General features: G+C 33.3%; 2 protein-coding genes across 2 annotated transcripts; both read right to left on the bottom strand.

The window, feature by feature from the left end:
* Positions 1–759: 759 nt before the first annotated feature.
* On the bottom strand, positions 760–11272 carry cnmd (chondromodulin). Its single transcript, XM_051119656.1, has 7 exons — positions 11189–11272; positions 10965–11099; positions 8170–8268; positions 8020–8094; positions 4679–4832; positions 2559–2710; positions 760–1176 (listed from the first exon to the last, which is right to left on the bottom strand). The coding sequence occupies exons 1-7, from the start codon at positions 11219–11221 to the stop codon at positions 952–954; spliced, it is 873 nt and encodes a 290-aa protein (XP_050975613.1). The 5' UTR covers positions 11222–11272; the 3' UTR covers positions 760–951.
* Positions 11273–13692: 2420 nt separating this feature from the next.
* Positions 13693–24443, bottom strand: si:ch211-199f5.1 (protocadherin-8). Its single transcript, XM_051118477.1, has 3 exons — positions 21936–24443; positions 19046–19241; positions 13693–14336 (listed from the first exon to the last, which is right to left on the bottom strand). The coding sequence occupies exons 1-3, from the start codon at positions 24390–24392 to the stop codon at positions 13984–13986; spliced, it is 3006 nt and encodes a 1001-aa protein (XP_050974434.1). The 5' UTR covers positions 24393–24443; the 3' UTR covers positions 13693–13983.
* Between the last annotated feature and the right edge of the window lie 2455 nt (positions 24444–26898).

The following is a 26898-nucleotide window of genomic DNA, read 5'->3' as shown; positions in this document are numbered from 1 at the left end:
CTTTGAATCTAAAGAGACCAGTTTTGTGATTTTTGACCTGACCATTCAGAAGTTTCATTTTTCATATCTCCTTACCAATAGATGGCACTGCACTGAAACGGTGCAGGTAGCTTCAGGTCATGTTTGTTATAACACACACCAAGTTTGGTCTCACTACGCCAGACCGTTGTGGAGATACAGCCTCACATCCATTTTTGCGTACTCTTCGTCAAATTCGTTTACGCATTATTCGAGAGCGGTTTGACTACTCAACTTTCTTTTCATAACTTGGTCTGAAGACGATCTGGGCCAAATTGGTGAAAATCAGACAAACCGTCAAGGACGAGTTTGAAAAAGTAGATTTTACGAACTATAAAAATTTTAAATTTTGGAGTTCATTCGAATCGACATGAGCGAGGAAAAGAATTTTCCTTCTAGACTTTATGGTTCAAAAGTTAGTAGCATAAAATTTTGGACAGGTGGTGGTGCTAGAGAGTTTGAGTTAGAGACTCCAAACTTGCTGTGGTTAATGTTGAGACTGTCCTCTATCAGTGTGCCAAATTTCATAACTTTCCCGCAAGTGATTCTATGGGCTGCCATAGACTTCTAGAGCAGAAGAAGAATAATAAGAAATCTATCGGATACAATAGGTGCCTTTGCACCTTCGGACTGTCAAACACCGCCTTCCATCAGTTTTACAATCGCAGTTTTGTTTGGTTCCTCTCTAGTGGCTCAGAAATAAAACACTTCACATTTAATTGTACATAATTTAAAAAGTATTTTTAATAGTTCTAAAAACACATCTGCTATTCAAAACTACGTTTATTTGTATATCAGAACACATCCATGTTTGACATTTGTTCCATAAATGCTTACATTTGAGGTTAATTTTTGTTGAAAATACCTCATTATACTGTACTTCACATGGACCTTAATGGCAAATCTACTGGTATCCAGCAGAAACACGAGACCTTACACGAGTCCCAGCATGCGAGCTGCCCACCAGCGGCACGGCATGATGACCCTGCAAACCTGCCGACAGCCGTGGTAGTTGTAAGGCCACGGCCAGTAGCCCCCGTGAGGCTCACATACCCGCTCGCAATGGGTGTAACTGCGATGACATTCTGTACAGCAAATGCCACGATGGTCCAGCATGGGATCGAACACCATGTGCCCCTCTGAACCCTCCTGATTCCGCTGGAGAGAGAAGAGAAAAGAGCTGGTGAGTGGAGAGTTGTGCATTTATTTCAATGAAGCAAAAATGTTTAAAAATATAACAAAGCTATAACAAATTCAAAATTAAAAAAAGGTTTTTGAAGGAAGTCTGTTATGCTTATCAAGGCTGGAATTATTTGATTAAAAATGCTGTAAAATTGTGCGATATTATTTGAAAAATACAGAAAAAACAGTAATATTCTGAAATAATATTACAACTTAAAATAGCTGTTTTCAATGTGACTATATTGTAAAATGTAATTTATTTCTGTGATCAAAGCTGAATTTTAAGCATCATTACTCCAGTCCTCAGTGTCACATGATCCTTCAGAAATCATTCTGATATGCTGATTTGCTGCTCAAGAAACATTTCTGATTAATGTTAAAAACAGTTGTGCTGCCCAATATTTTTGAATATATTTTACAATATTTTTATTTGAAACAGAAATCTTTTGTAACTTTATAAATGTCCTTACTTTTAATCACTTTTAATCAATTTTTAATGTGAACTTAATGAACAAAATTATGGATTTTACCCAAAATGTTTGAATGGTAGTGTAATAGGCAGAAAAAATGTTTGTACTAGATTAAATAGGTTTTGTTATTTTAAAAGAGAACTGTTATTTTAAATGCTCATATAAATGCAGTATAAATGAGCAGTAGAGACTTGATCAGAAATAAAATACAAAATAAAATAATAAAATAAAATTAAAAAAAAATACATTAAAATTCTGAAATATTATTGCAGTTTAAAACAACTGTTTTCTGTGTGAATATATGTTAAATCGTAATTTATTTTTGTGATCAAAGCTGAATTTTCAGCATCATTACTCCAGTGTCACATGATCCTTCAGAAATCATTCTAACATTTCTGATCATTATCAATGTCGAAAACCTTATATGTTTGTGGAAGCTGTGATGCATTTTGTTTTTCAGGACTCTTTGATGAATAGAAAGTTCAAAACAACAGCATTTATTTGAAATAGAATTCTTATGTAACATTATAAATGTCTTTAGTGTTAGTTTTAATCAATTTAATGCATCCTTGCTGAATAAAATTATTCTTTTTTATTTATCTTACCCCAAATGGTAGTGTTTTAAGCCGATGAAAATGGTAATATTATATTAAGGTTAAAAAAATATATTATATTAGGTTAAAAAGGGCTACATTAAAAGCAGCAAGAACTTTCATATTAAAATAGAAAATTTTAAATTGTAATAATACTGTTATTTTTACTGTGTTTTTGATCAAATAAATGCAGCCTGGGTGAGCAGTAGAGACTCCTTTAAAAAAAAATCTAAATTACTCCAAACTTTCAACTAGCAGGTTTATGCATTACAGTAATAATTAAGGCATTATTCACATGATAAGGGTTTTCAGGGTTAAAATCGGGCCCTGTCGGCTGCTCATCCTCTCTAGCTGAGCTTGTGGAGTTTCGACGTCTTCCCTGTTGTCGATTTAATCCACCTGTACTCTGCCGTCTCTCTCGCGTCACACTTCTCCTCTTCCTTAATGCTTCAGAAACACCAGCAGAGAGAATGAAGATAAGCAGCATTAAAGAGCCAGACATTTCTGAGCTTTAGATGGTAATCACCACCTCATTCACAAATGTCACAGTCAGTGTGTAATGACCATCGAACGTGGAACTGTTTTGCATTAAATATCCTACCTGGGATCAATAAAATGTATGTATTTGTAATCTAAAAATGTTTATGTGCTGTATGAGCCCAGCTAACAGGAAATGTTCCCAGAATGTTCTGCCAAGGTTCTTCTATAATTGTAAAATAAAGAAATAGTAACGTTAATAGAATGTTCTTTCAAAGTTGTCTGTTCTTAAAAAATGTTCTTAAATTGTGTTTGCACAAAAACGATATTTATGCTTTTTTTTTCTGAAACATTTTAAGTAAATTTACTACGAACTACACTGCCATTCAAAAGTTTTAGATCAGTAAGATTTTTAATGTTTTTGAAAGAAGTCTCTTATGCTTATCAAAGTTCCATTTATTTGATAAAAAATACAGCAAACAGTACAATATTTTTACTATTTAAAATAACAGTTTTCTATTTGAATATGTCTTAAAAATGTTATTTATTTCTGTGACGCAAAGCTGAATTTTCAGAATTATTTCTCCAGTCTTTAGTGTCACATGAACATCATGAAATCATTCTAATATGCTGATTTATTATTAGAATTATGAATGTTGGAAAACGTTGTGCGGCTTAATATTTTTTGGAAGCTGTGATGCTTTTTTCAGGATTCTTTGATGAATAAAAAGTTAAAAAGAACAGCGTTTATTCAAAATATAACTCTTTTCTAACAATAGAAGTCTTTACTATCATTTTAGTAAATCCTTGCTGAATAAAAGTATTAATTTCTTTCAAACAAAGAGAAAGAAGAAAATTACTGACCCCAAACTTTAAACAGTAGTGTGTATTGTTACACAAGATTTCTATTTTATATAAATGCTGTTCTTTTTAACATTTTATTCATTAAAGAATCCTGAAAAAAGTATCACAGGTTCCAAACCAACAACAAAAAGCAGCACAACTGTTTCCAACACTGATAATAAATCAGTATATTAGAATGATTTCTCAAGGACTGGAGTAATGATGCTGAAAATTCAGCTTTGATCACAGGAATAAATTACATTTTAAAGGTATAATAAAATGGAAAACCACTATTTTATACTGCAATAATATTTCACTTCATATTTCTGTATTTTTAAACAAATAAACACAGCCTTGATGAGCAATAAATATTTCTTTAAAAAAACATTAAAAATCTTACTGATCCCAAACTTTTGAACGAATATACAACATTCAAAAGTAACAATCCAATAATGTTTGCAAAATGATAAAATGGAATGTTCCCTTAATGTTGTTTGCTACATGTAACGCCTGTAATTACTTGTTTCAGAATGTCCATTTAAATGTTTCTTTTTAACATTATAGGAACGTTACTTTTGAACAGTGTTGCCAGGTCATTGGGCTACTTTAACTCTAACTGTTGCTTTTCATGTCCACGGATTGAAGCAACCCCAATAACGTAATATTTAGCTCCTGGAATGCTAAGTTTACCAGGGGAATCCCACTAAAAACGCCTATTTAACCCCCCTCGATACAAGATTAGGCTACTTTTGGGCTAGTTTTGAATAGCATTTGGGTGGGTTTTGTTGTGGAAACCTGGCAACCCTGCTTTTGAATGTTCTCTAAACATTCTGAATCTAGTAGTAACATTTTAGTAGTAACTAGTTTTAAAGGCCATTTAACTTTAAGCGAACATTCTGTTAACATTACTGAAAGAATGCTTGTTATAACTTGTCTGAACATTCTCTGTTAGCTGGGTTTGCATTGAGTGCTTGTTGAATGACGTGATATGGCTCATACTACACTATTAGTTGTACAATATAAAAATCAGTAACTTGAACTTCATCACTGCTCTTCGTGTGTTGCAGGGTTATTAATGGAGCTGAAATGAAACACCTCTGGAGTTTGCAGGATGATGCCAGTAAATGGGAAGGTCTCCGCAGAATGTCTGTATTTCAGGGCTCAGAAAACTGATGTCCTTCAGTGGTTCTTCAGACGCGATCCAGACCAGAGACCCCACATCAGATTTCACCGCCACAGCGTCCTCGTCCTATTGGTGATTAAAACACAGCTGTTGTCTGAACACTGAAATCTGAAACTTACACACTAAAACATGTTTTTGCAAGTTTTTTGACTAGTAAAAGCCAGCTTACTGAAATGCTATTTAAACGTATTATTCTTCTGAGAGTAAAATTTTCAAACGCTTCTCCTCATAGAGCTTCAACTCTACAAACTCCAAACTCTGTTTAGATCTTCAGACTCTTCTGACTCAAGTTGCTATATCTTTTCTAATTGATCGGACTTACAGTTTTCCTAAAAAAAATCCTGTAGACTTACATTGACGGAATGTTTACATGAGCCAAGAAGATTCCCTTCACTATTTCTAATCCATGTAAACGCATTTAATCTATGTAATCTATATATCTATCGCTAGTCAAGCCTAACAACTTGAATCATGCTAGTAGCTTGCTACTCAAGTTAGAAACATGCTAGCAACATGCGAATCGTGCTAGAAACACGGTAACAACCTGCTAATCATGGTAGTAACATGCTAGTAATTTGTTAATCACGTTAGAAACATGCTAGTAGCTTACCAGTCATGCTAGAAACATGCTAGGAACACGGTAGAAACTTGTTAATCATGCTAGTAACATGCTAACACCATGCTCATCATGCTAGAAACATGTTAACAACATGCTAGTAACTTGATAATCATGCTAAAAACATGCCAATAACATGCTAGCAACGTATTAATCATGTTAGAAACATACTATGAACATGTTAGTAACTTGCTAATCATGCTAGAAACATGCTAACAACATGCTAATCATGCTAGAAACATGCTAACAACATGCTAGAGACATGTTAACATGTTAGTAACATGCTAATCATGCTGGAAACATGCTAACAACATGTTAATCATGCTAGAAACATGCTAACAACATGCTAGAGACATGTTAACATGTTAGTAACATGCTAATCATGCTGGAAACATGCTAACAACATGCTAATCATGCTAGAAACATGCTAACAACATGTTAATCATGCTAGAAACATGCTAACAACATGCTAGAGACATGTTAACATGTTAGTAACATGCTAATCATGCTGGAAACATGCTAACAACATGCTAATCATGCTAGAAACATGCTAACAACATGCTAATCATGCTGGAAACATGTTAATCATGCTAGAAACATGCTAACAACATGCTAGAGACATGTTAACATGTTAGTAACATGCTAATCATGCTGGAAACATGTTAGTAACTTGTTAATCATGGTAGAAACATGTTAACAACATGCTAATCATGTTACAAACATGTAAGTAACTTGATAATCATGCTAAAACATGCCAACAACATGCTAGTAGCTTGCCAATTATGGTAGAAACATGTTAACAACATGTTAGTAACTTGTTAATCATGCTAGAAACATGCTAACAACATGCTAATCATGTTAGAAACATGCTAGCAACATGCTAATCATGTTACAAACATGTTAGTAACTTGATAATCATGCTCAAACATGCCAACAACATGCTAGTAGCTTGCCAATTATGGTAGAAACATGTTAACAACATGTTAGTAACTTGTTAATCATGCTAGAAACATGCTAACAACATGTTAATCATGCTAACAACATGCTAGCAACATGCTAATCATGTTACAAACATGTTAGTAACTTGATAATCATGGTAGAAACATTCTAACAACATGCTAGCAACATGTTAGTCATGTTACAAACATGTAAGTAACTTGATAATCATGCTAAAACATGCCAACAACATGCTAGTAGCTTGCCAATTATGGTAGAAACATGTTAACAACATGTTAGTAACTTGTTAATCATGCTAGAAACATGCTAACATGCTAATCATGGCATGCTAACAACGTGCGAGTAATGTGCTAATCATGTTACAAACATGCTAGTAACTTGATAATACTGCTAAAAACATGCCAACAATTCTAATGTTAGAAACATGCTCTGTTTCTATATATTAAAACTTAAATTCTTTTAAAACTTTTATAACTTTCAAACTTTCTGGTCAAGCTTTCTTAAGCCAACTTCAAAGTTGACAAACTTATTTTCTAACTTATTACTGTCATTTCAAAGCTGAATTTTAGCATCATTTCTCCAATCACATGATCCTTCAGAAATAATTCTAATATTCTGATTTTCTGCTAAAAAAAAAAACATTTATTATTATTATTATGTTGAAAACAGCTGAGTAGATTTTTTTCAGGTACTCAAATGTTTTAAATATTATTATTATTATTATTATTATTATTATTAAAAATAATAATAATAACAATAAATGTTTGATAAGGAGCATATTAGAATGATTTCTGAAGGATCATGTGACACTGAAGACTGGAGTAATGATGCTGAAAATTCAGCTTTGATCATAGAAATAAATTACATTTTACAATATATTTAAAAACAAAACACTTATTTTAGATAGGAAAAATATTAAAAGATTTGACTGTTTTTGCTGTACTTTGGATAAAAAAAATGCAGGCTTGGTGAGCAGAAGAGACTTCTTTAATGAACATTAAAAATCTTACTGTTCAAAAACTTTTGACTGGTAGTGTATACAGCAAGCTAAATTACTGACAGTTTTAAAATCAATTTAATATCATTTAATTATTCTAAATTTGGAAGATATGGAAGCTTCTTTTCGCCATGTGATAAAAAAATAAACATGAATGTAACATAATCGGCTCAACCAATGGCATGAGTTTGGGGGCGGGGCTATCATGTTAACAGACATCTGATGGGGGCGTGGCCAGGAAACCTCTATGAAATTCTGTTTAGTGAAGCTGATTGTGCTGAAATTCCACAGTTCAGCTGTAAGTAAACATTTAGAGAGAACAAAATCTGTGAAGAGTTTGATGAGAAAGTTTATACGTATTCACAATTACAGCTAATTATCTTTCATTTAGCTTGATACATGTTTGTTCCCCAATTTAGTCCCATTTATGTATGTTTATTCATGTGGCAGATGCTTTTATCTGCAGTTTATGAAACATGATGGACATTTAGATTAAATTCTGCAGGGCTATTTTTAAACATCATCAATTTCATTCATATTTCATTAAAGTGGAACGCAGATATGGTCAAAATAGCCAATGAATAGTTAATGGATGTATAGTTAATGAATAAAATTTGAGTCTAGCATATAATATGTGGACATTAGAGAGACTTTAATGGTTTAGAAATCATGCTGTTTCTCACCTCAGAAAGTTCAGACCTGACTTGTGATTTGATGTAACACTTCTCCTTTCCAGGAAACTTGACTGCTGTAATGCCCTGCAAAAGAGTGAAAATAATGGAGTTATTTTATGAACAGCTCTGAAATGAACAGGTTTATTAGGTGCTACTCACAGCTTTGAAGTCTTGAACTTCCACAATTTTCCCATCTCCGGCATCTGAATTATCTTCTATCTTTATATCGATGTTCCTGCTGTAGTGAGCGCTGATCGCCTGTCGACAACAACATACCAGGGTTATTAAGTTAGTTTAGAAATAGAGTTTTTGCTTAAAAAAAAAAAAAACTCCACCAGTGGGGTCAGAAAAATATTCAAAGTAAAAACAAGATTTTAATTAAATGTTTTTTTTTTGCACCACTGGCAAGATACTTGTTTTAAGAATAAACTCACTTAATTTTGGTGGATATTTCAGGAAACAAGACTTATTATCCTAGGTCTAATTTGCTTTTCTGGCAAATGTATCTTGATTTAAGAATGTTGAATTTTTTTTTTACTGGAAAATAAAACAAGTTATAAAATCTTTTTTTAATTATTTTTATTTAATTATTTTTTATTGTTGCAGTGTTAAAAGATAATTCTATAAATATAAAACACACCCATGTGCTAAAATAAATAAAAATAAAAATGACAGAAAAATTAATAAAACTATACTTATTTTAAAAATTATTAAAAAATTAACTAATATTAAAATGAATATAAATAAACTGTTTATTTCAGCTATTATTTTAATATTTCTTATTTTACTGTAGTATACTGATATACTAGATTAACTAAAACTAAAAATTAATAAAAAAAACTATATAGACATTGAAAAAAACGATATGTGTGTCTGTAGTTATAAAAATGAGTTTTTAAAAATATATTGTAAATTTTAAGATTCAAAAAATTATATTTTTATATTAAAAAAATAGCGTCAAAACACACAATAAAAAAAAAAATTAAAAAAGTAACCAATTTTAAAATGAATACAAATAAAACATAAAATATAAAAGTATAAAAAGTTCAGCTAGTTGCCAAGGCAACGTTTTTCATTTAGTTTAATTTGATGTGCTATAATAACTAAAACTTAAACAAAAATGAATTGCAAATGAATAAAAATAAATAAATAAATAAATCTACTAAAAATGACACAAACAACTAAATTACTAAAACTGAAATTAAAATGAAAATAAAAAGTATAAAAATAAAAAGTAATTAAAAGTGACTAAAACACAACAAAATTACTAAAACTGAAATCAAAATTAAAATAAAAAGTATAAAAATAAAAATTAATTAAAGCTATATAGACATGTTAAAAATAAATAAATAAATGTACTAAAAATGGCAAAAACAACAAAATCACTAAAACTGAAATTAAAATAAAAAGTATAAAAATACAAACGAATTAAAATGATAAAAGCACAACAAAATTACTAAAACTGAAATTAAAAATTTTAAATGACTATATAGACATATTTTAAAATAAATAAATAAATAAATCTACTAAAAATGTCAAAAACAACTAAATCACTAAAACTGAAATGAAAATGAAAATAAAAAGTATAAAATTAAAAACTAATTAAAAATAGCAAAAACACAACAAAATTACTAAAACTGAAATTAAAATTCAAGTAAAAAGTATAAAAATTCATTAAAACTATATAGACATGTTAACAATAAATAAATAAATAAATCTACTAAAAACGACAAAAACAACAAAATCACTAAAACTGAAATTAAATTGAAAATAAAAAGTATAAAAATAAAAAAATAATTAAAACTATATAGACATGTTTAAATAAATCTACTAAAAATAACAAAAACAACAAAATTACTAAAACTGAAATTAAAATTAAATGTATAAAAATAAAAATTAATTAAATCTATATAGACATATGTTTAAATAAATAAATAAATCTACTAAAAACGACAAAAACAACAAAATTACTAAAACTGAAATTAAAATGAAAAGAAAAGATAATTAATAAAAACTGTAATACTATTTCAAAATAACACTGCAACATCCAAATATTACATATTTTAATGCAGTGGTTCTCATCGATGCTAAATTGAAAGAAAAAACTAACTAGATCATGGTTATCAAAAGGAGGACAAAATGCTTCCAAAACAGAATAATTTATTCTAAATAATAATTTAATGTAATGCGTAACATTTTTTTCCCCTGAAGTCCTGAAGGAAACCTACTATAGTTGGGAACAACTGATTTAATCCACATAAACACTCCTGTATAATATCGGCGCATGATTTTGTGCAGTGGTCCGGCAGGTCGTTTGCTCACGGCTCCGGCTCTTACTGGCCGTTTGTGTTTGTGTTGGGAAGTGATGCATGCTGATCTGTTTGCTCTGTTAACACTGCATGATTATAACCCAGCACACAGACCTCTTTGTTTGCCGTCTTTAACCTGGCGCATTTTTTTGAAATACCAGAGGTGCCCGAAATCAATGCACACTGATGGCTGCAAATGCAAACACGACGCAGCCCGCTCCATTGATCATTCCTGACACTTTGCTGAGACAAACTGCAATTTAAATATTCTCATAGGCTCAAACCTACAGTGCTTTAAATATCGACACGTCTGCGCTATTGAGAGCAAAACTGTGTGATTATGCAATACGGAATATTAAAAATGTATACTTTAAATATAGCAGCGTTACAAAATCCCCCCGATGCATGCGTGCATGCATGCAAAATAAACCCAGAACACTCAACAATTTGTTGCATATCAAAAAGAACAAATAGTTTACGTTTCACAGCTTTGAATAGCCTTTAAGGACTTCAAGTTGTAGTTTTAGTGGGCTGAATTTGATAGACGCTCACAAAAGTGATATTTCTGTGTAGGAAGTTGCTAAACAGTTGCACTAATTTTGAGCCAAACTTAGATTACTGTACTCTCTGGTCTGAGACACTTACTTCTCTCTCGCTGACTTTCCACAGGTAAAAAGCTCCAATGCCTCCGAAAAGCAGCAGAACGGCTCCGGCGATGAAGGCTACGACCGCCGTCTTCCTCAGACGCACAAACCCTCTGGGTTTCAAGCTGCTGTAAGCCTTATCAAGCACATATTGTTGCAATACAGGTGTAAATCAAGTGTATTAGATGCAATGTGAAGTTTAAGGATAAAATAAGCATCACGTACCTCAAAAGGAGCTTTTTCTGATGTTTCCTCCATGGCGTTCTCGCGTCTACTGAAAGCAGAGCTTTGTGACTTGGTGAAGCTTCTCTCAAGTTTCTGTCATGTAGGTGAGAGAGAGGAAAAATTCGGGGAAAATAAACAAGGTCCCGGAGAAACCCAAGACTGGAATTCCTCTCTGGGGATTTTCTGTGGCTTGAGAAAACATAGTGCTGAGACAGACGATTCAGACTATTCATGAACATTTTGAGTGAATTTGTATGAACTGACTGGCAAATTGAGGCCCGGTTTACCTGAATTCATTCGTGTAAATCCATGGGATGCTTTCGAAGGCAACATCTGTAATTCAGTTTAACAAATCCTAGGATTGGATCTGTGTAAGATCACATTTATGTACACTAGCCGTCACATCACTCATTTTCATGACTCTTCTGCATTTTAGAATAACAGTAAACTAATTAAATGACACAAATTATGCAGTGAAAATATGTGACACATGAAAAATATTTCAGCTGCTTCTTTGTCGTTTCCGGCTTTTTTCAGTATGAACATTTAACAGTTTTGATGACAAGCATTGCCTGACATAAACGAACACTAAAACCATTTTTTAAAAAAAAACTTGAAATATATCAACAACTAAAAAATAATATAAATAAAAATATATTTTAAAATATATAATAATAAAATACGTGTTAACTAAAAAGTAAAATAAAATAAAATATGAAAAACTTGATGTACTAATAAAACTAAACTAAAACGGAAATAAAAATGTATAAAAAAATATACAGTACAAATATAATACAAGTATACAAAAGAACTAATAAAAAACAAAAGCACACAATAAAATGACTAAAATGAACTAAAATGAAAATGAAAAAGGAGAATATTAAAAAATAAAACAAAAACCTATTAATAAACGTATTTAAACAAAAACCTAAAAATTAAAAAGTTTTTAAGATCATAAATTATGACTGGTCTGAATTTTTTATTTTTTTTATTTATTTATTTTAAAAAAAAATTTACGTCTTGTAACTTTGAATTTTTTTTTCCTCTGAATTCTAAGTTTACATCTTGTGATTTTTTTTTTTTTAATGTTTTAATTTATTTATATTTATATTTATATTTGTCTACAAAGGTAATCTTCAAGTATTTCAACAGAAACTGGTTTGGTTAAGGATGCAAAACATTGTAGTTTTTACCATAACTTTACAATTTTATTTCTTACACTTTCATTTCTTAAAAACAAAAAACTTGGTCAGTCCATATTATAAAAGTTACTTTGCCTTTTTAATGTAATGCTAATTTAATTTGTATGACAAGGAGGCAAAACATTGTAGATTTTACCATATATATTTTTTATTTCTCATGTTTTCATTTCTTAAAAAGAAACTATTTTTTCCCAGTGAAATTAAATGTCAAACTAAAAAAAAAGTTAATGGTATTAATTACTATTAAAGAAACATCAATCTGTAACACACTAAATGTATTTATTTTAAAGCTAAAACCCATTTTAAATGACATTCAATGTGTTACAGATTGTTACTCATCCAGTTAGCCATTTGTAATACAATGCAAATTTACATTTTGCAAATTTGCAAATTTAGCCTAACTTGTTTTATTTCTCATGTTTTCATCATTTAAAGAGAAACAACTTGCTCAGTCTAAGTAGGTGTTAATAAAATGATGTTTTTAGCTTAAAAAAATAAATAAATGAATTTAATGTGTGATACAATAACTCATTTAACCTTTTAATATAATTAAAATTTTCAAAATAAATAAATAAAAAGTCAAATATTTGGATTTAACCTTTTTTTAAGACAATAGATTATGTTCAAAATTCTCACTGATTTTGTCAAGAATTAAAAACATTGTAGATTTGACCATAACTTGTTTTATTTCTCATGTTTTCATTTCTTTAATAGAAACAACTTGCTCAGTCTAAATAAATGTTATAAAAGTAGTAACTTTTTTTGTTTAAAAAATTAAATTTAATGTGTGTTACATTTTGTTACTCATCTGTTTAACATTTTTAAATTAGTTCAAATTTTTGAGAAAATCAAAAATGTAAAAAATAAATAAAAAATGTAAGTTTTTAAGATCATAAATGATGTCTGATGATTAAAAAATCATAAAAATGATCGTAAAAATTCTAACTGGTTTTGTCAAGGATGAAAAAACTTTGTAGATTTTACCTTAACTTGTTTTATTTCTCATGTTTTAATTTCTTTAATAGAAACAATTTGCTCAGTCTAAATAAATGTTATAAAAATAGTAACTTTTTTTAGATTAAAAAATTTGATTTAATGTGTGTTACATTTTGTTACTCATCTGTTTAACATATTTAAATTAATTCAAATTTTCGAAAAATTCAAAAATGTAAAAAATCTAAAATGTAAGTTTTAAAGATCATAAATGATGTCTGATAATAAAAAAAATCTGAAAAATGATCATAAAACATTTCTGACTGGTTTTGTCAAGAATGAAAAAAACATTGTAGATTTCACCATAACTTATTTTATTTTTCATGTGTCATTTCTTAAAAAGAAACTAGTGTAAGTAAACATTATAAAAGTGGTAACATTTGTAGCTTTAAAAAAATGACATTTAATGTGTTACAGTTTGTTACAGTGTGACAAGTGACTTACAAACACAATCACATTGTAATCATCCAAAACATGCTGTGAAAAAACAACAGGTAATACTGTTAAAAATATAATTTGTATATACAAAACACCAATGCAGTCAAAGATAGTATGTACAGCAACATCATTATTATCAGTATTTGATATCACACTGAGGTATCAGGCTTCTGTAAATCTGGCGGGACTATCTGTGGCGATGGGTTTGGTGGAGTGTGTGAAGACTTGCACGTCTATATTTTCCGAGTCTTGTCTCCGTTGTGACTGTGGAGAGCAGACGTGAATGTAATCGTACTGACTCTGCTGATCTTCTGTAAGGCTGTGCAAGGCCACGCTTCTGTTCGTCTGTGTGTCGTAACTGCTCCTCTGAAGCGTGGCCTGTGAAGACGGCCTTGTCCTTGAGAAGGTCGAGAGATGTCTGCTATTAATGGTCCCGCTGGTTCTGCTCACAGACGGGCTCCAGCATCTGTCCGAGTGACCGAGGATCCTGCACTCGCTGGTACAAGCCCACAGACCTGAGAAAACACACACCTGTGAGGATTCTTACACAAATGCCATGGAATAAAAAATAAAAAGTAAAAAAATTCACAGTTCAGATTTTTAGATCTTACATAAATTTCAGTCTAATCCAAGTAAAGCAATTCAGCGATTCTGAGTTAACATTTCGCAGTTTCTTGTCATTTGTGAGATACAAACTTGTAATAAACTCAAGCCAATCCAGTCAACAGCAACTGCAAGTTTACATCTCACAATTTTGACTTTTTTTCTTGCAATTCTTGAGTTTATATCTTGTAATTTTGATTTTTTACCTTGTAATTCTCAGTTTAGATCTCATAAGTTTGATCTTTTTTTCTTGGAATTCGGAGTTTACATCTTGAAATTGTAACTTTTTTTCTCTGAATTTTGAGCTTACATCTCGTAATTGTAACTTTTTACCTTGTAATTCCGATTTTACACCTTGTAATTTTTTTTTTTTCTTTTTAATTTTCTGTTTACATCTCATAATTTTGACATTTTCTTGGAATTTGGAGTTTACACCTCGTAATTTTGGCTTTTTCTCAAAATTCTAAGTTTACATCTCGTAATTTTAACACTTTTCCTTGGAATTCTGAGTTTACTTTTTTCATAATTTTGACACTTTTCCTTGGAATTCTCTTTCTGTGGAATTCTGAGTTTACGTCTCACAATTTTGACACTTTTTTCGTAATTCTGCGTTTACGTCACGTAATGTTGACTTTTTTCCTCGGAATTCTGAGTTTATATCTCATAATTTTAACACTTTTCCTTGGAATTCTGAGTTTACGTCTCGCAATTTTGACACTTTTCTTCGAATTCTGAGTTTACATCTCACCATTGTGACTTTTTTCCTTGGCATTCTGAGTTTATGTTTCGCAATTTTGACACTTTTCCTTGGAATTCTGAGTTTACGTCTCACAATTTTGTCACTTTTCCTTGGAATTCTGAGTTTACTTCTTGCAATTTAGACTTTTTCCTTGGAATTTTACATTTTTCGTCTCACAATTTTAACACTTTTTCTTCGGAATTCTGCATTTACGTCTCACAATTTTGACTTTTTTCTTCTGCATTTGAAATCTGCATTTACATCTTGCAATTTTGACTTTTGACTCTTTTTGAGTTTTTGGAATTCTGTGTTTGCCTCTCGCAGTTTTGAGTTTTTTTCTTGGAATTCTGAGTTTACATCTCACAGTTGTGACTTTTTCCCTCGGAATTCTGAGTTTACCTCTCACAATTTTGACACTTTTCTTTGGAATTCTGCATTTGCGTCTTGCAATTTTGACTTTCTCCTTGGAATTCTGTGTTTACCTCTCGCAATTTTGAGTTTTTTTCTTGGAATTCTGAGTTTACATCTCACAGTTGTGACTTTTTCCCTCGGAATTCTGAGTTTACATCTCACAATTTTGACACTTTTCCTTGGAATTCTGAGTTTACTTGTTGAATTCTGAGTTTTACATTTTCACAATTTTTTAACACTTTTTTTCAGAATTCTGCATTTACGTCTCACAATTTTGACTTTTTCCCTTGGAAATCTGCATTTACATCTCGCAATTTTGACTCTTTTCCTTGGAATTCTGAGTTTACGTCTCGCAATTTTGACACTTTTCTTCGGAATTCTGAGTTTACATCTCACCATTGTGACTTTTTTCCTTGGCATTCTGAGTTTATGTTTCGCAATTTTGACACTTTTCCTTGGAATTCTGAGTTTACGTCTCACAATTTTGTCACTTTTCCTTGGAATTCTGAGTTTACTTCTTGCAATTTAGACTTTTTCCTTGGAATTTTACATTTTTCGTCTCACAATTTTAACACTTTTTCCCTCGGAATTCTGAGTTTACCTTTACTGACACTTTTCTTCAATTTGACTTTTTTTCCCTTGGAAATCTGCATTTACATCTCGCAATTTTGACTCTTTTCTTTGGAATTCTGTGTTTGCCTCTCGCAGTTTTGAGTTTTTTTCTTGGAATTCTGAGTTTACATCTCACAGTTGTGACTTTTTTTACATTTTTCGTCTCACAATTTTAACACTTTTTCCCTCGGAATTCTGAGTTTACCTCTCACAATTTTGACACTTTTCTTCGGAATTCTGCATTTGCGTCTTGCAATTTTGACTTTCTCCTTGGAATTCTGTGTTTACCTCTCGCAATTTTGAGTTTTTTTCTTGGAATTCTGAGTTTACATCTCACAGTTGGAATTTTTCTGTGTTTACCTCTCGCAATTTTGAGTTTTTTTCTTGGAATTCTGAGTTTACATCTCACAGTTGTGACTTTTTCCCTCGGAATTCTGAGTTTACGTCTCGCAATTTTGACACTTTTCCTTGGAATTCTCTTTCCGTGGAATTCTGAGTTTACGTCTCACAATTTTGACACTTTTTTCGTAATTCTGCATTTACGTCACGCAGTGTTGACTTTTTTCCTCGGAATTCCGAGTTTATATCTCATAATTTTAACACTTTTCCTTGGAATTCTGAGTTTACGTCTCGCAATTTTGACACTTTTCTTCGGAATTCTGAGTTTACATCTCACAATTGTGATTTTTTTCCTTGGAATTCTGAGTTTACGTTTCGCATTTTTGACACTTTTCCTTGGAATTCTGAGATTACGTCTCACAATTTTGACACTTTTCCACGGAAATCTGAGTTTACGTCTCACAATTTTGTCACTTTTCCTTGGAATTCTGAGTTTACTTGTTGCAATTTAGACTTTTTCCTTGGAATTTTACATTTTTCGTCTCAAAATTTTAACACTTTTTTTTCAGAATTCTGCATTTACGTCTCACAATTTTGACTTTTTCCCTTGGAAATCTGCATTTACATCTCGCAATTTTGACTCTTTTCCTTGGAATTCTGTTTACATCTCACAATTTTGACTTTTTCCCTTGAAATTCTGAGTTTACCTCTCACAGTTTTGACACTTTTCTTTGGAATTCTGCATTTGCGTCTTGCAATTTTGACTTTCTCCTTGGAATTCTGTGTTTACCTCTCGCAATTTTGAGTTTTTTCCTTGGAATTCTGAGTTTACGTCTCGCAATTTTGACACTATTCTTCGGAATTTTGAGTTTACATCTGACAGTTATGATTTTTTCCCTCGGAATTCTGAGTTTACGTCTCGCAATTTTGACACTTTTCCTTGGAATTCTGAGTTTACCACTCACAATTTTGACACTTTTCCTCGGAATTCTGCGTTTACCGCTTGCAATTTTGACTTTTTTCCTTGGAATTCTAAGTTTACGTCTCATAATTTTGACACTTTTCTTCGGAATTCTGCGTTTACATCTCGCAATTTTGACTTTTTCCTTGGGAATTCTGCGTTTACGTCTTGCAATTTTGACTTTTTCCCTTGGAATTCTGAGTTTACATCTCACAATTTTGACACTTTTTCTCGGAATTCTGACTTCACCTCTCGCAATTTTGACTTTTTTTTTTTTTTTGCATCTAGCAATTGTTTTTTTTCTGTTTTCGCCACAAAATAAATAGTATTTAAAAAAAAAGTAACTGTGACTTTTTTTTGCATTGCGAGAATCTCACTATTTAGACTTTTCTTCTCAGAATATTTAGTTTCTGGAAATTGTGAGACATAAATTCCCAATAAACTCAAATCAATCCAATCAATATTAATTGAGATTTTATATCTCGCAATTCTGAATTTTTTTCCTCAGAATTTTGAGTTTCTCGCGATTGCGAGGTATAAACTGGAAATAAACTTGAACCAATCCAATCAACAGCAATTGTGAGTTTGCATCTAACAGTTTTAATTTTTTTTCCTAAGTATTCTGCTTTACATCTAGCAGTCAAGTTATTTTGCTTCCATCACAAATTTTTATTTTTATTTTTTTTTTTAAAAAGGAAAGTAATTAAGACTTTTTAATCTCAGAATTCTGAATTTTTTCTCACAGTTCTGGGTTTATATCTTACAGTTCTTACTTTTCTTCTCAGAATTGCTAGTTATGAACTTGCAAATGCAACTTAACATGCCACAAGTCAGAATCGAAAAGAAAAAAATTCTGAATTGTTAGATAAAATGTCAATATGGTTTTTTTTACTTTTTTTAAATTCCACAGTGGAAGCAAGCTTTCATACATCTGGGACATCGAAGTCCTGAATCAAGTAACTTCACTTTTCTTTTTCATCAGAAAATATGCTCATTCGACCCTTAAAGTGCTCAGATGTGTGTGACATGATACACACACTGCTCAGCTCCATTAGCGTGCGTGTGATCACTCAGGTTCTTTGTTTCCCATAGATTAGTGTTTAACAAGGTTGCACTAGAAATGAATCAACACTGACCTTGAAGTGAACCGATCCAATCAGCAGCTCATTAATCTGAGCAGCTCTCTACTTTAACTTTGCCTGACTAAACCACACAACACCTCGTCAACGCAACCATGATCCTGCAAAAAATAATTGCCCTGACAATCGTCTGAGAAGTCGTGCCACCAGCGACTCTTTGTCTTTATCGTTTCATTTCTACAGTTTTATCAAGCACACAAATGATCACAGTTATGTAAGACTAACGTTCTAACTGTATAAAACCGCAACCATCTCCTCTCTCATTAGTGTAAGACCTATGTCAGTACTCCAAATGCTCCAATTATTCTTTGTATTGCATCAGATCCTATTTTCAAGTAGTTTTGACATTTAACAAGACGATTTGGTGTGCATACATATATAGATATGAGTATGTCAATCAGATGAGTTGATGATTCTCACCTTTATATGAAGTGTAGTCTTTCTTGAGGCCTTCACTGATGTCGGAATCACTGTCATTAACATCACTGTCTCCTTTTCCGCTGTCTTTACCGCTGATTTGCGGATCTCTGACTGCAATGGTCATCATGGAGTTTCCTTTCCATACCGTGATGGGTCGAGCATTGTCTTTACCATAACCAGGCAAAGTGGAATATCCCTGTGAAAACACAAGAACGAAAGCTCATCATCTGGAATGACATGAGGGTGAGTAAACAATGACAGATTTTTCATCTGTTAATAAAATATTATACCTCTGTTACTGTCTTCCAGGGCTTTTGTGTTCAGTCTGCACTATTTTTTGTTGGTATACTGTACATACACATGCATCACACAGATGCCTTTGACTGTTGCATTGCTTTGCACGCTTGTTTTATTTCTGCATGCCGTGCTATGAACCTATTTATTTTAAAGACAAATAACAGGTGCATTTTGAAAAACACATTCTTTACCCCTTCTGCTGCACTCCTTCTAGCTGTTTTTGCATTTTTTAAGACAAGTTAAAATCAGCTCTTACAACACCTCTCATGACCTCTGTAATCCATCACATTGCTTTATGCTACATTTTTATTTTCGGTCTGTTTACTTATATATTTTTTTGGTCATTAAGTCACTTCTTACAGCATTTTTAGTGAGTTCTGCTGTAATTTTCAATTCAGTTAGATTCTATTAGGCTACTTCTAGCTGTTTTTGATGCAATGATGCTTTGTTTGTACGACCTTTTGGTCATTGCATCACATCTGTGTTTTTTAGTGTTTCATACAGTGTTTCATATGTTCTTAAGGCAACTTGTCATGTTAAAAACTGACTGACCTATTTTCTATTCTATTCCTTTGTATCAGTCTCCTTTATTTTTATTTTATTTATTTGTTTTTATTTTGGCATGTTTTGATGTGCATCAGACAGACATTTTTGGCTATTGCATCACATTTTTGCTTTGTTTTGTTTTTTTGTTTTTTACAATATGAGTATTGCATTTTTAACTTGGCTTGTCAATTTAAGCAACTGAGTTCAGTGTTATTTTAATATAATTAAGATACTATTATAGTTTTTATTAATATTTTGAATCAGTTTTCATTTTTATATGTTGTTTTAATTTTAATCTTAGATAAAGTTTTAGTCATTTTTGTGTGTTTTTGTCATAATTGTGACCTTGGGCCACAAAACCAGTTGTAAGTAGCATAGGTATATTTGTAGCAATAGCCAACAATACATTGTATGGGTCAAAATAATTGATTTTTCTTTTACGCCAAAAATCATTAGGATATTAAGTAAAGATCATGTTCCAGGAAGATATTTGTGACCCTGGACCACAAAATCAGTCTTAAGTCACTGGGGTATATTTGTAGCAATAGCCAAAAATACATTGTGTGGGTCAAAATTATTGATTTTTATTTTATGCCAAAAATCATTGGGATATTAAATAAAGATCATGTTCTATGAAGATTTTGTAAATTTCCTACTTTAAATATATAAAAACGTAATTTTTGATTAGTAATATGCATTGCTAAGAACTTCATTTGAACAACTTTAAAGGCGATTTTCTCAATATTTTGATTTTTTGCACCCTCTGATTCCAGATATTCAAATAGTTGTATCTCGACCAAATATTATCATATCCTAACAAACCATACATCAATGGAAAGCTTATTTATTCAGCTTTCATGTGATGTATTAATCTTGACTGGTTTTGTAGTCCAGGGTCACATTTAGTAAATTTCCTACCGTAAATATATTAAAACTAAATTTTTTGATTAGTAATATGCATTGCTAAGAACTTTATTTGGACAACTTTAAGGGTGATTTTCTCAATATTTAGATTTTTTTTGCACCCTCAGTCACATTTTATGGTTTTAGGTATATGTATATATGTGTGTTTGTGTGTGCGTATATATACATATGTATATATATATATATATATATATATGTGTGTGTGTTTTTATTTCAGTTTTATTTTTAGTTATTTTAGCACATTGTGTTAAATTAAATTGAGAATTTGCCTTTTTGCACTTTTACATTTATTTTATTTTGTTTCATTTATTATTTTATTTGATTTATTATTTTATTTTATTTTAAGGAACAGAAATGCTTTTTCATGGTTTTAGTTTTTAGTATAACTATAATAACCCTAAATTAGAAAATAATATTTATCCTAATCTTTCAGTTCTATTGTAATCATTTTTGCTCTTTTTCAGCATTTTATTTATTGTTGCAAACGTATTAGATGGATGTCTTTATATATCAAAAATATGTGACCCTGGACCACAAAACCAGTCATAAGAGATTTATACATCATCTGAAAGCTGAATAAATGAGCTTTCACTGATGTATGGTTTGTTAGGATAGGAAAATAATTGTCCGATATACAACTATTTGAATATCTGGAATCAGAGGGTGCAAAAAAATAAAAATATAGAGAAAATCACCTTTAAAGTTGTCCAAATGAGGTTCTTAGCAATGCATATTACTAATCAAAAACATGATTTTTGGCAAAAAAGAAAAATTGATCATTTTGACCCATACAATGTACTTTTGGCTGTTGCTATGAAACATACCCATGCTACTTATGACTGGTTTTGTGGTCCAGGGTCACGTTTGTGAGATGCACTTCTTTGTTCACTGCATTGTGCAAAGTTAACATTTTAAAAAAATGTTTCTCCCATTCCATTGCATTCCATATGCACTGTTTTGCACTGGCCTGTACACATGCATCAGACGAACGTCATTGGCTTTCACATCTTGCGTCATTAGCATTGCATTTTGTTCAGCTGCGCTCCGCTGAGCTGTTTTTGAATGCATGTCCTGTGTGAACGGCCCTCAAACACACACACTGAAAGAAACAGTCACCACTTACATCTATTTCCCCCGCCACACTCCTATATTTGCTCTTGAAGGTCTGAGGGGTTTCGTTAAAAACTTCAGCCGTCGCCTGCACGCTGTTGTGTAGCTTCTCAGGCGTGCCGATGACAGTCGTAGAGTGAAACGTGTGCGTGTCGAACACATTGGCGGCCTGGTTGGAGATCATCGACAAGGCGTTCTGCTCTTTAGCGTAAGGAATATCCACGGCGTCAGGGAGGTTAGCTTGTCTCTTCTGAGCGCCTTTGCGACTTTTGCATAGTATGTATGATAAAATAGCCAAAAATAGTAGCGAGGAACTCGTCAAAGCCAAGATTAAAATAAGCGTCCATTGTTTTGGTTCACCATCCTCTCTTTCGTCGTAAAAATTGCCATTTGAAGGCGCAGACTCGGTTAGGCTAAAATGAATTGTAGCCGTCGAAGTTAACGACGGGTGGCCGTTGTCGTTAACCGTCACTAGGACTTTCCACAAGTCGTACTCGTCGTATGCGATTTTCCGATTGATATATATTTCTCCCGTGTTCGGATCGATGGCGAAACCCAAATCGCCTCCGTCGTAGAGTTTGTAAGTGAGCTCCGCGTTCAGACCGGCGTCTGAATCTTTCGCCGCGATTCGGGTCACGATATAACCGGGCGGCGCGTCTCGGGGAAGCTGGATTTCGGCAGAGCCGTTAACAAGCGTCGGTTGTGTTATCGAAGGTGCGTTGTCGTTTTGATCAACTACGTTGATAATCAATACAGCGTTGTTGTGAAGTTGCGGCCATCCTCGGTCGCTAGCCTGTACGCGAAGATCTATCCGCTTCGTAACTTCGTAATTAAAACTTTGCAAGGCGTAAACATTCCCAGCTTGATTCATAATAGCAAATCTGGAGACGCTGTTGGTGTCCGAATCAAAAAGCTCATAGGTTATTTCCCCGTTAAGCCCCGAATCCTGATCGCTGGCTAGAATTGTGGTGATGTAGGTACCTGGAAGTTGATTTTCCTCAATGAAGCCTTCGTATATCTTAGCGCTGAATGTCGGCGCATTATCGTTGACGTCCGTAAGCCGTATCAAGTAATTAGTGACGGTGCGTAACGGCGGTACACCGAAGTCCTCAGCCACCACGGTTAAATTATACTCCGCAATCTTCTCTCTATCCAACGGTGCCATCGTGACTATCGTGTAGCTTCCTTCATATGCTCTTTTAAGCCGGAAGTTTCCATGTCCGCCGTTGAGAGTGCAGCTCACTTGGCCGTTGGCTCCAGTGTCCTTGTCTTTGATGCTGATTAAAGCCACCAGGATGTCTGGACCTGTAGCTTCGCTAACATGCGCAACGCCATCTGTTACTGACGTGATGGATGTGATGATGATTTCAGGCGGGTTGTCGTTCACATCTCTGATGTTGATGATGATTTTGCACATTGAGGGCACCGGATTGTGCCCTAAGTCGGTGGCTTGCACGTCGATTTCATACGTGGTCTCGTCTTCGTAATCCACAGGGCTTTGCAAAGTCAAATGTCCTGTTTTGTAATCCAGTTTAAACAGTTGCCTGATCTTTGTTGTGACTTGTTTGCCAAATTCATAAGCGACCTGTCCATTGAGACCTTCGTCTGGATCGACGGCGTTTAGGTCCAGCAATAATGAATCAACAGGAGTGTCCTCTGGCACATCCACAGAGTAATGGCTGTGGTCAAACATTGGGCTGTTGTCATTAGCATCCTTCACTTTGACCGTGACATTAGTGGCACCGCTTTTCGCCGGATGCCCGCCGTCTGCCGCCACAAGTTTGAGCGCGAAAAAAGCGCGGGCTTCACGGTCAAGCTCTTTGACGAGCACCAGCTCCGCATATTTAACCCCATCCACTCGCGTAATGACATCGATGCTAAAGTGAGTGTTCTCGCTCAGATGGTACGTTTGGATAGAGTTAGATCCCACGTCCGCGTCCTCGGCGGCGTCCAGCGCGATACGCGTCCCGAGCGCCGCGTTCTCCGAGATCTCCACGGTGCACTCGGCGCGCGGAAACTCCGGCGAGTTGTCGTTGACGTCCAGCACTTCCACCTCGACGTGAAAGAGCTCGAACTGCTCGGCGGAGACGAAGGCGACGTCGAAAGTGATTACGCACCGCGGGTTGCGCTTGCAGATGCGTTCGCGGTCGACGCGCTCCTCCACCGTCAGCCTCCCGTCGCTTTCCCTGAATCGGATGAAGGAGCCGGTGGAGGGGCTCATGAGCTTAAACCTGATGCCGGGGAAAGTCCTGCGCGTTTTGTCCGGGGTCCAGGTTACGTTGCTGGCTAGAGTTCCGATGACCGTCGGCGGTCGAACCTCCTCGTATATCTTATACCTCACTGTTCGTTCCTCAGGAACGACCTGTGAAATGCAGACGAGCGTAACTCCAAGTATCCGCGCGAATAAAAGTCCGCGGCTCATTTTCATCACCTGTGCGCGGAGAGAGTCTCTGCGAGTCCCGCTGTTCATCAGGTTCTCTGAACTGAAGCGCAAGTCACTTGTTCTGCGTGCTGCTGCTTCTTCTCTGACCCCTCCCGCGACAGACACACACACCAATGACATTTACAATGCACACGAATGACCAATACACCTTCGCACAGGTCTGATGCATGCGCGTACCAACGCGATATCCAATGCATTATAATGGAATCGAAGAGAAAATTCAGTAGTGTAGGACTCGGGCATTGTGTGTGCGCACGGGGAGGGTGACAGGACAAAGAAAAAGACATTTCATTTTCTCTCTCCTGTTTGAACGGACAGTGAAGGACGCTGGGTTTAATGCATTTGCGGTAGAAACTTGAAATTGCTTGTTTGACTCTCCTTGTTATGAATGGATATTTTATTTCAATATATATTGACATGACCTCACTGAAGTCTATTTTTAAGAAATGACCGTTTTTGAGTGTGCACTGAATTTGCATTGTGTGAGAATGAGGAGGATGACATTTCTGTGACCCTGGACCACAAAACCAGTCTTAGGTAGCACGGGTATATTTGCAGCAATAGGCAAAAATACATTGTATAGGTCAAAATCTGTAGGATATTAAGGGGAGACACTGCAGCCAAAACACTGCTTTTTCATGCACCTGTCAAATTTAAGATTTTGGGTGTTTTTCAAACTAGTGGGGAATAAAAACATCCAAAAAACACTGTTAAGTGTTTCTTTTATAGCACTTTATCTATTTGTGTCGATAGATTTCAATTACAATCCATATTTTTAAAGGCTGTTTTCTCAAAATGAGTTTTTTTTTCTCCAACACTGAGCCATAAATCTCTTACACAAACCAGACTTTACATTTTTATTCCTGCCTATATCCTGAAGGTTTTTACAGAGAAATTTGCTTGATTATATACATTTTATTCCCCCCAAAATTGTGAAAACATATTGTTTTCTTAAGTATTTTCTGAATAATGGAGTGACAAAAATTAGATATCCAAAATTTCCACTGTAAAAACATTTAACTCTAATATGTAAAAAATAAATAAACAAATAAACAAGAATTTTGAAACTGACTTCATCCAGTGTTTAGATTTTTGTACTAGAAATGTATGCACATATTTCAGTAAATAATGACTCATTTGCATATTTAAACCTAACATTTTAGAAAACCTGTAATACAAAAAAATGTTTGCAGTTATCAGTGTAATCAATCAACTGGGTAAGCTGATAAGTATTAGTTATTTTAGATCATGTTCCCTGAAGATATTTTGTACATTTCCTACTGTAAATATATCAAAACTTAATTTTTGATTAATAATATGCATTGCTAAGAACTACATTTGCACAACTTTAAAGGCATTTTGATTTTTATATGCACCCTCTGATTCCAGATATTCAAATAGTTGTATCTCGACCAAATATTGTCCTATAATAAACCATACATCAATGGGAAGCTTATTATTCAGCTGGATGTTTAAATCTCAATTTCCAAAAATTGACCCTTTTGACTGGTTTTGTGGTCCAGGGTCACAAATCATTTCCTCATTTGTGACCCTGGACCACAAAACCAGTCTTAAGTTTCACGGGTATATTTGTAGCAATAGCCAAAAATGCATTGTATGGGTCAAAATGATCATTTTTTCTTGATGTGCCAAAAATCATTAGGATATTAAGTAAAGATCATGTTCCATCAAGATATTTTGTAAATTTCCTACATCAAAACGTAATTTTTGATTCGTGATATGCATTACTAAGAACTTCATTTGGACAACTTTATTGATTTTCTCAATATTTTGATTTTTTTTGCACCCTCAGATTCCAGATATTCAAATAGTTGTATCTCGACCAAATATTGTTCTAACAAACCATACATTAATGGAAAACGTATTCATTGATGTATAAATCTCAGTTTTTTTTAAAAAACTGACCCTTATGACAGGTTTTGTGATCCAGGGTCACAAATCATTTTCTCATTTGTGACCCTGGACCACAGAACCAGTCTTAAGAAGCACGGGCATATTTGTAGCAACCAAAAATACATTGTATGGGTCAAAATTATCGATTTTTCTTTTATGTCAAAAATCATTGGGATATTAAGTAAAGATCATGTTCCATGAAGATAATTTGTAAATTTACTGTAAATATATCAAAACGTAATTTCTGATTAGTAATATGCATTTGGACAACTTTAAAGGCGATTTTCTCAATATTTCGTTTTTTTTTTTTTTTGCACCCTCTAATTCCAGATTTTCAAATAGTTGTATCTTAGTTTTGTGGTCCAGAGTCACATTTTGTACATTTCCTACTGTATATCAATACTTATTTTTTGATGAGTAATATGCATTGCTAAGAACTTCATTTGCACAACTTTAAAGGCGATTTTCTCAACATTTAGATTTTTTGCACCCTCTGATTCCAGATTTTCATATAGTTGTATCTCGACCAAATATTGTCCTAATAAACCATTCATCAATGGAAGACTTATTTATTCAGCTTTCAGATGATGTATAAATCTTAATTTCAAAAAATTGACCC

This window comes from Labeo rohita, chromosome 9, assembly GCF_022985175.1.
Source record: "Labeo rohita strain BAU-BD-2019 chromosome 9, IGBB_LRoh.1.0, whole genome shotgun sequence".
Taxonomy (NCBI): domain Eukaryota; kingdom Metazoa; phylum Chordata; class Actinopteri; order Cypriniformes; family Cyprinidae; genus Labeo; species Labeo rohita.
This window is presented reverse-complemented; position numbering and strand designations above follow the sequence as displayed.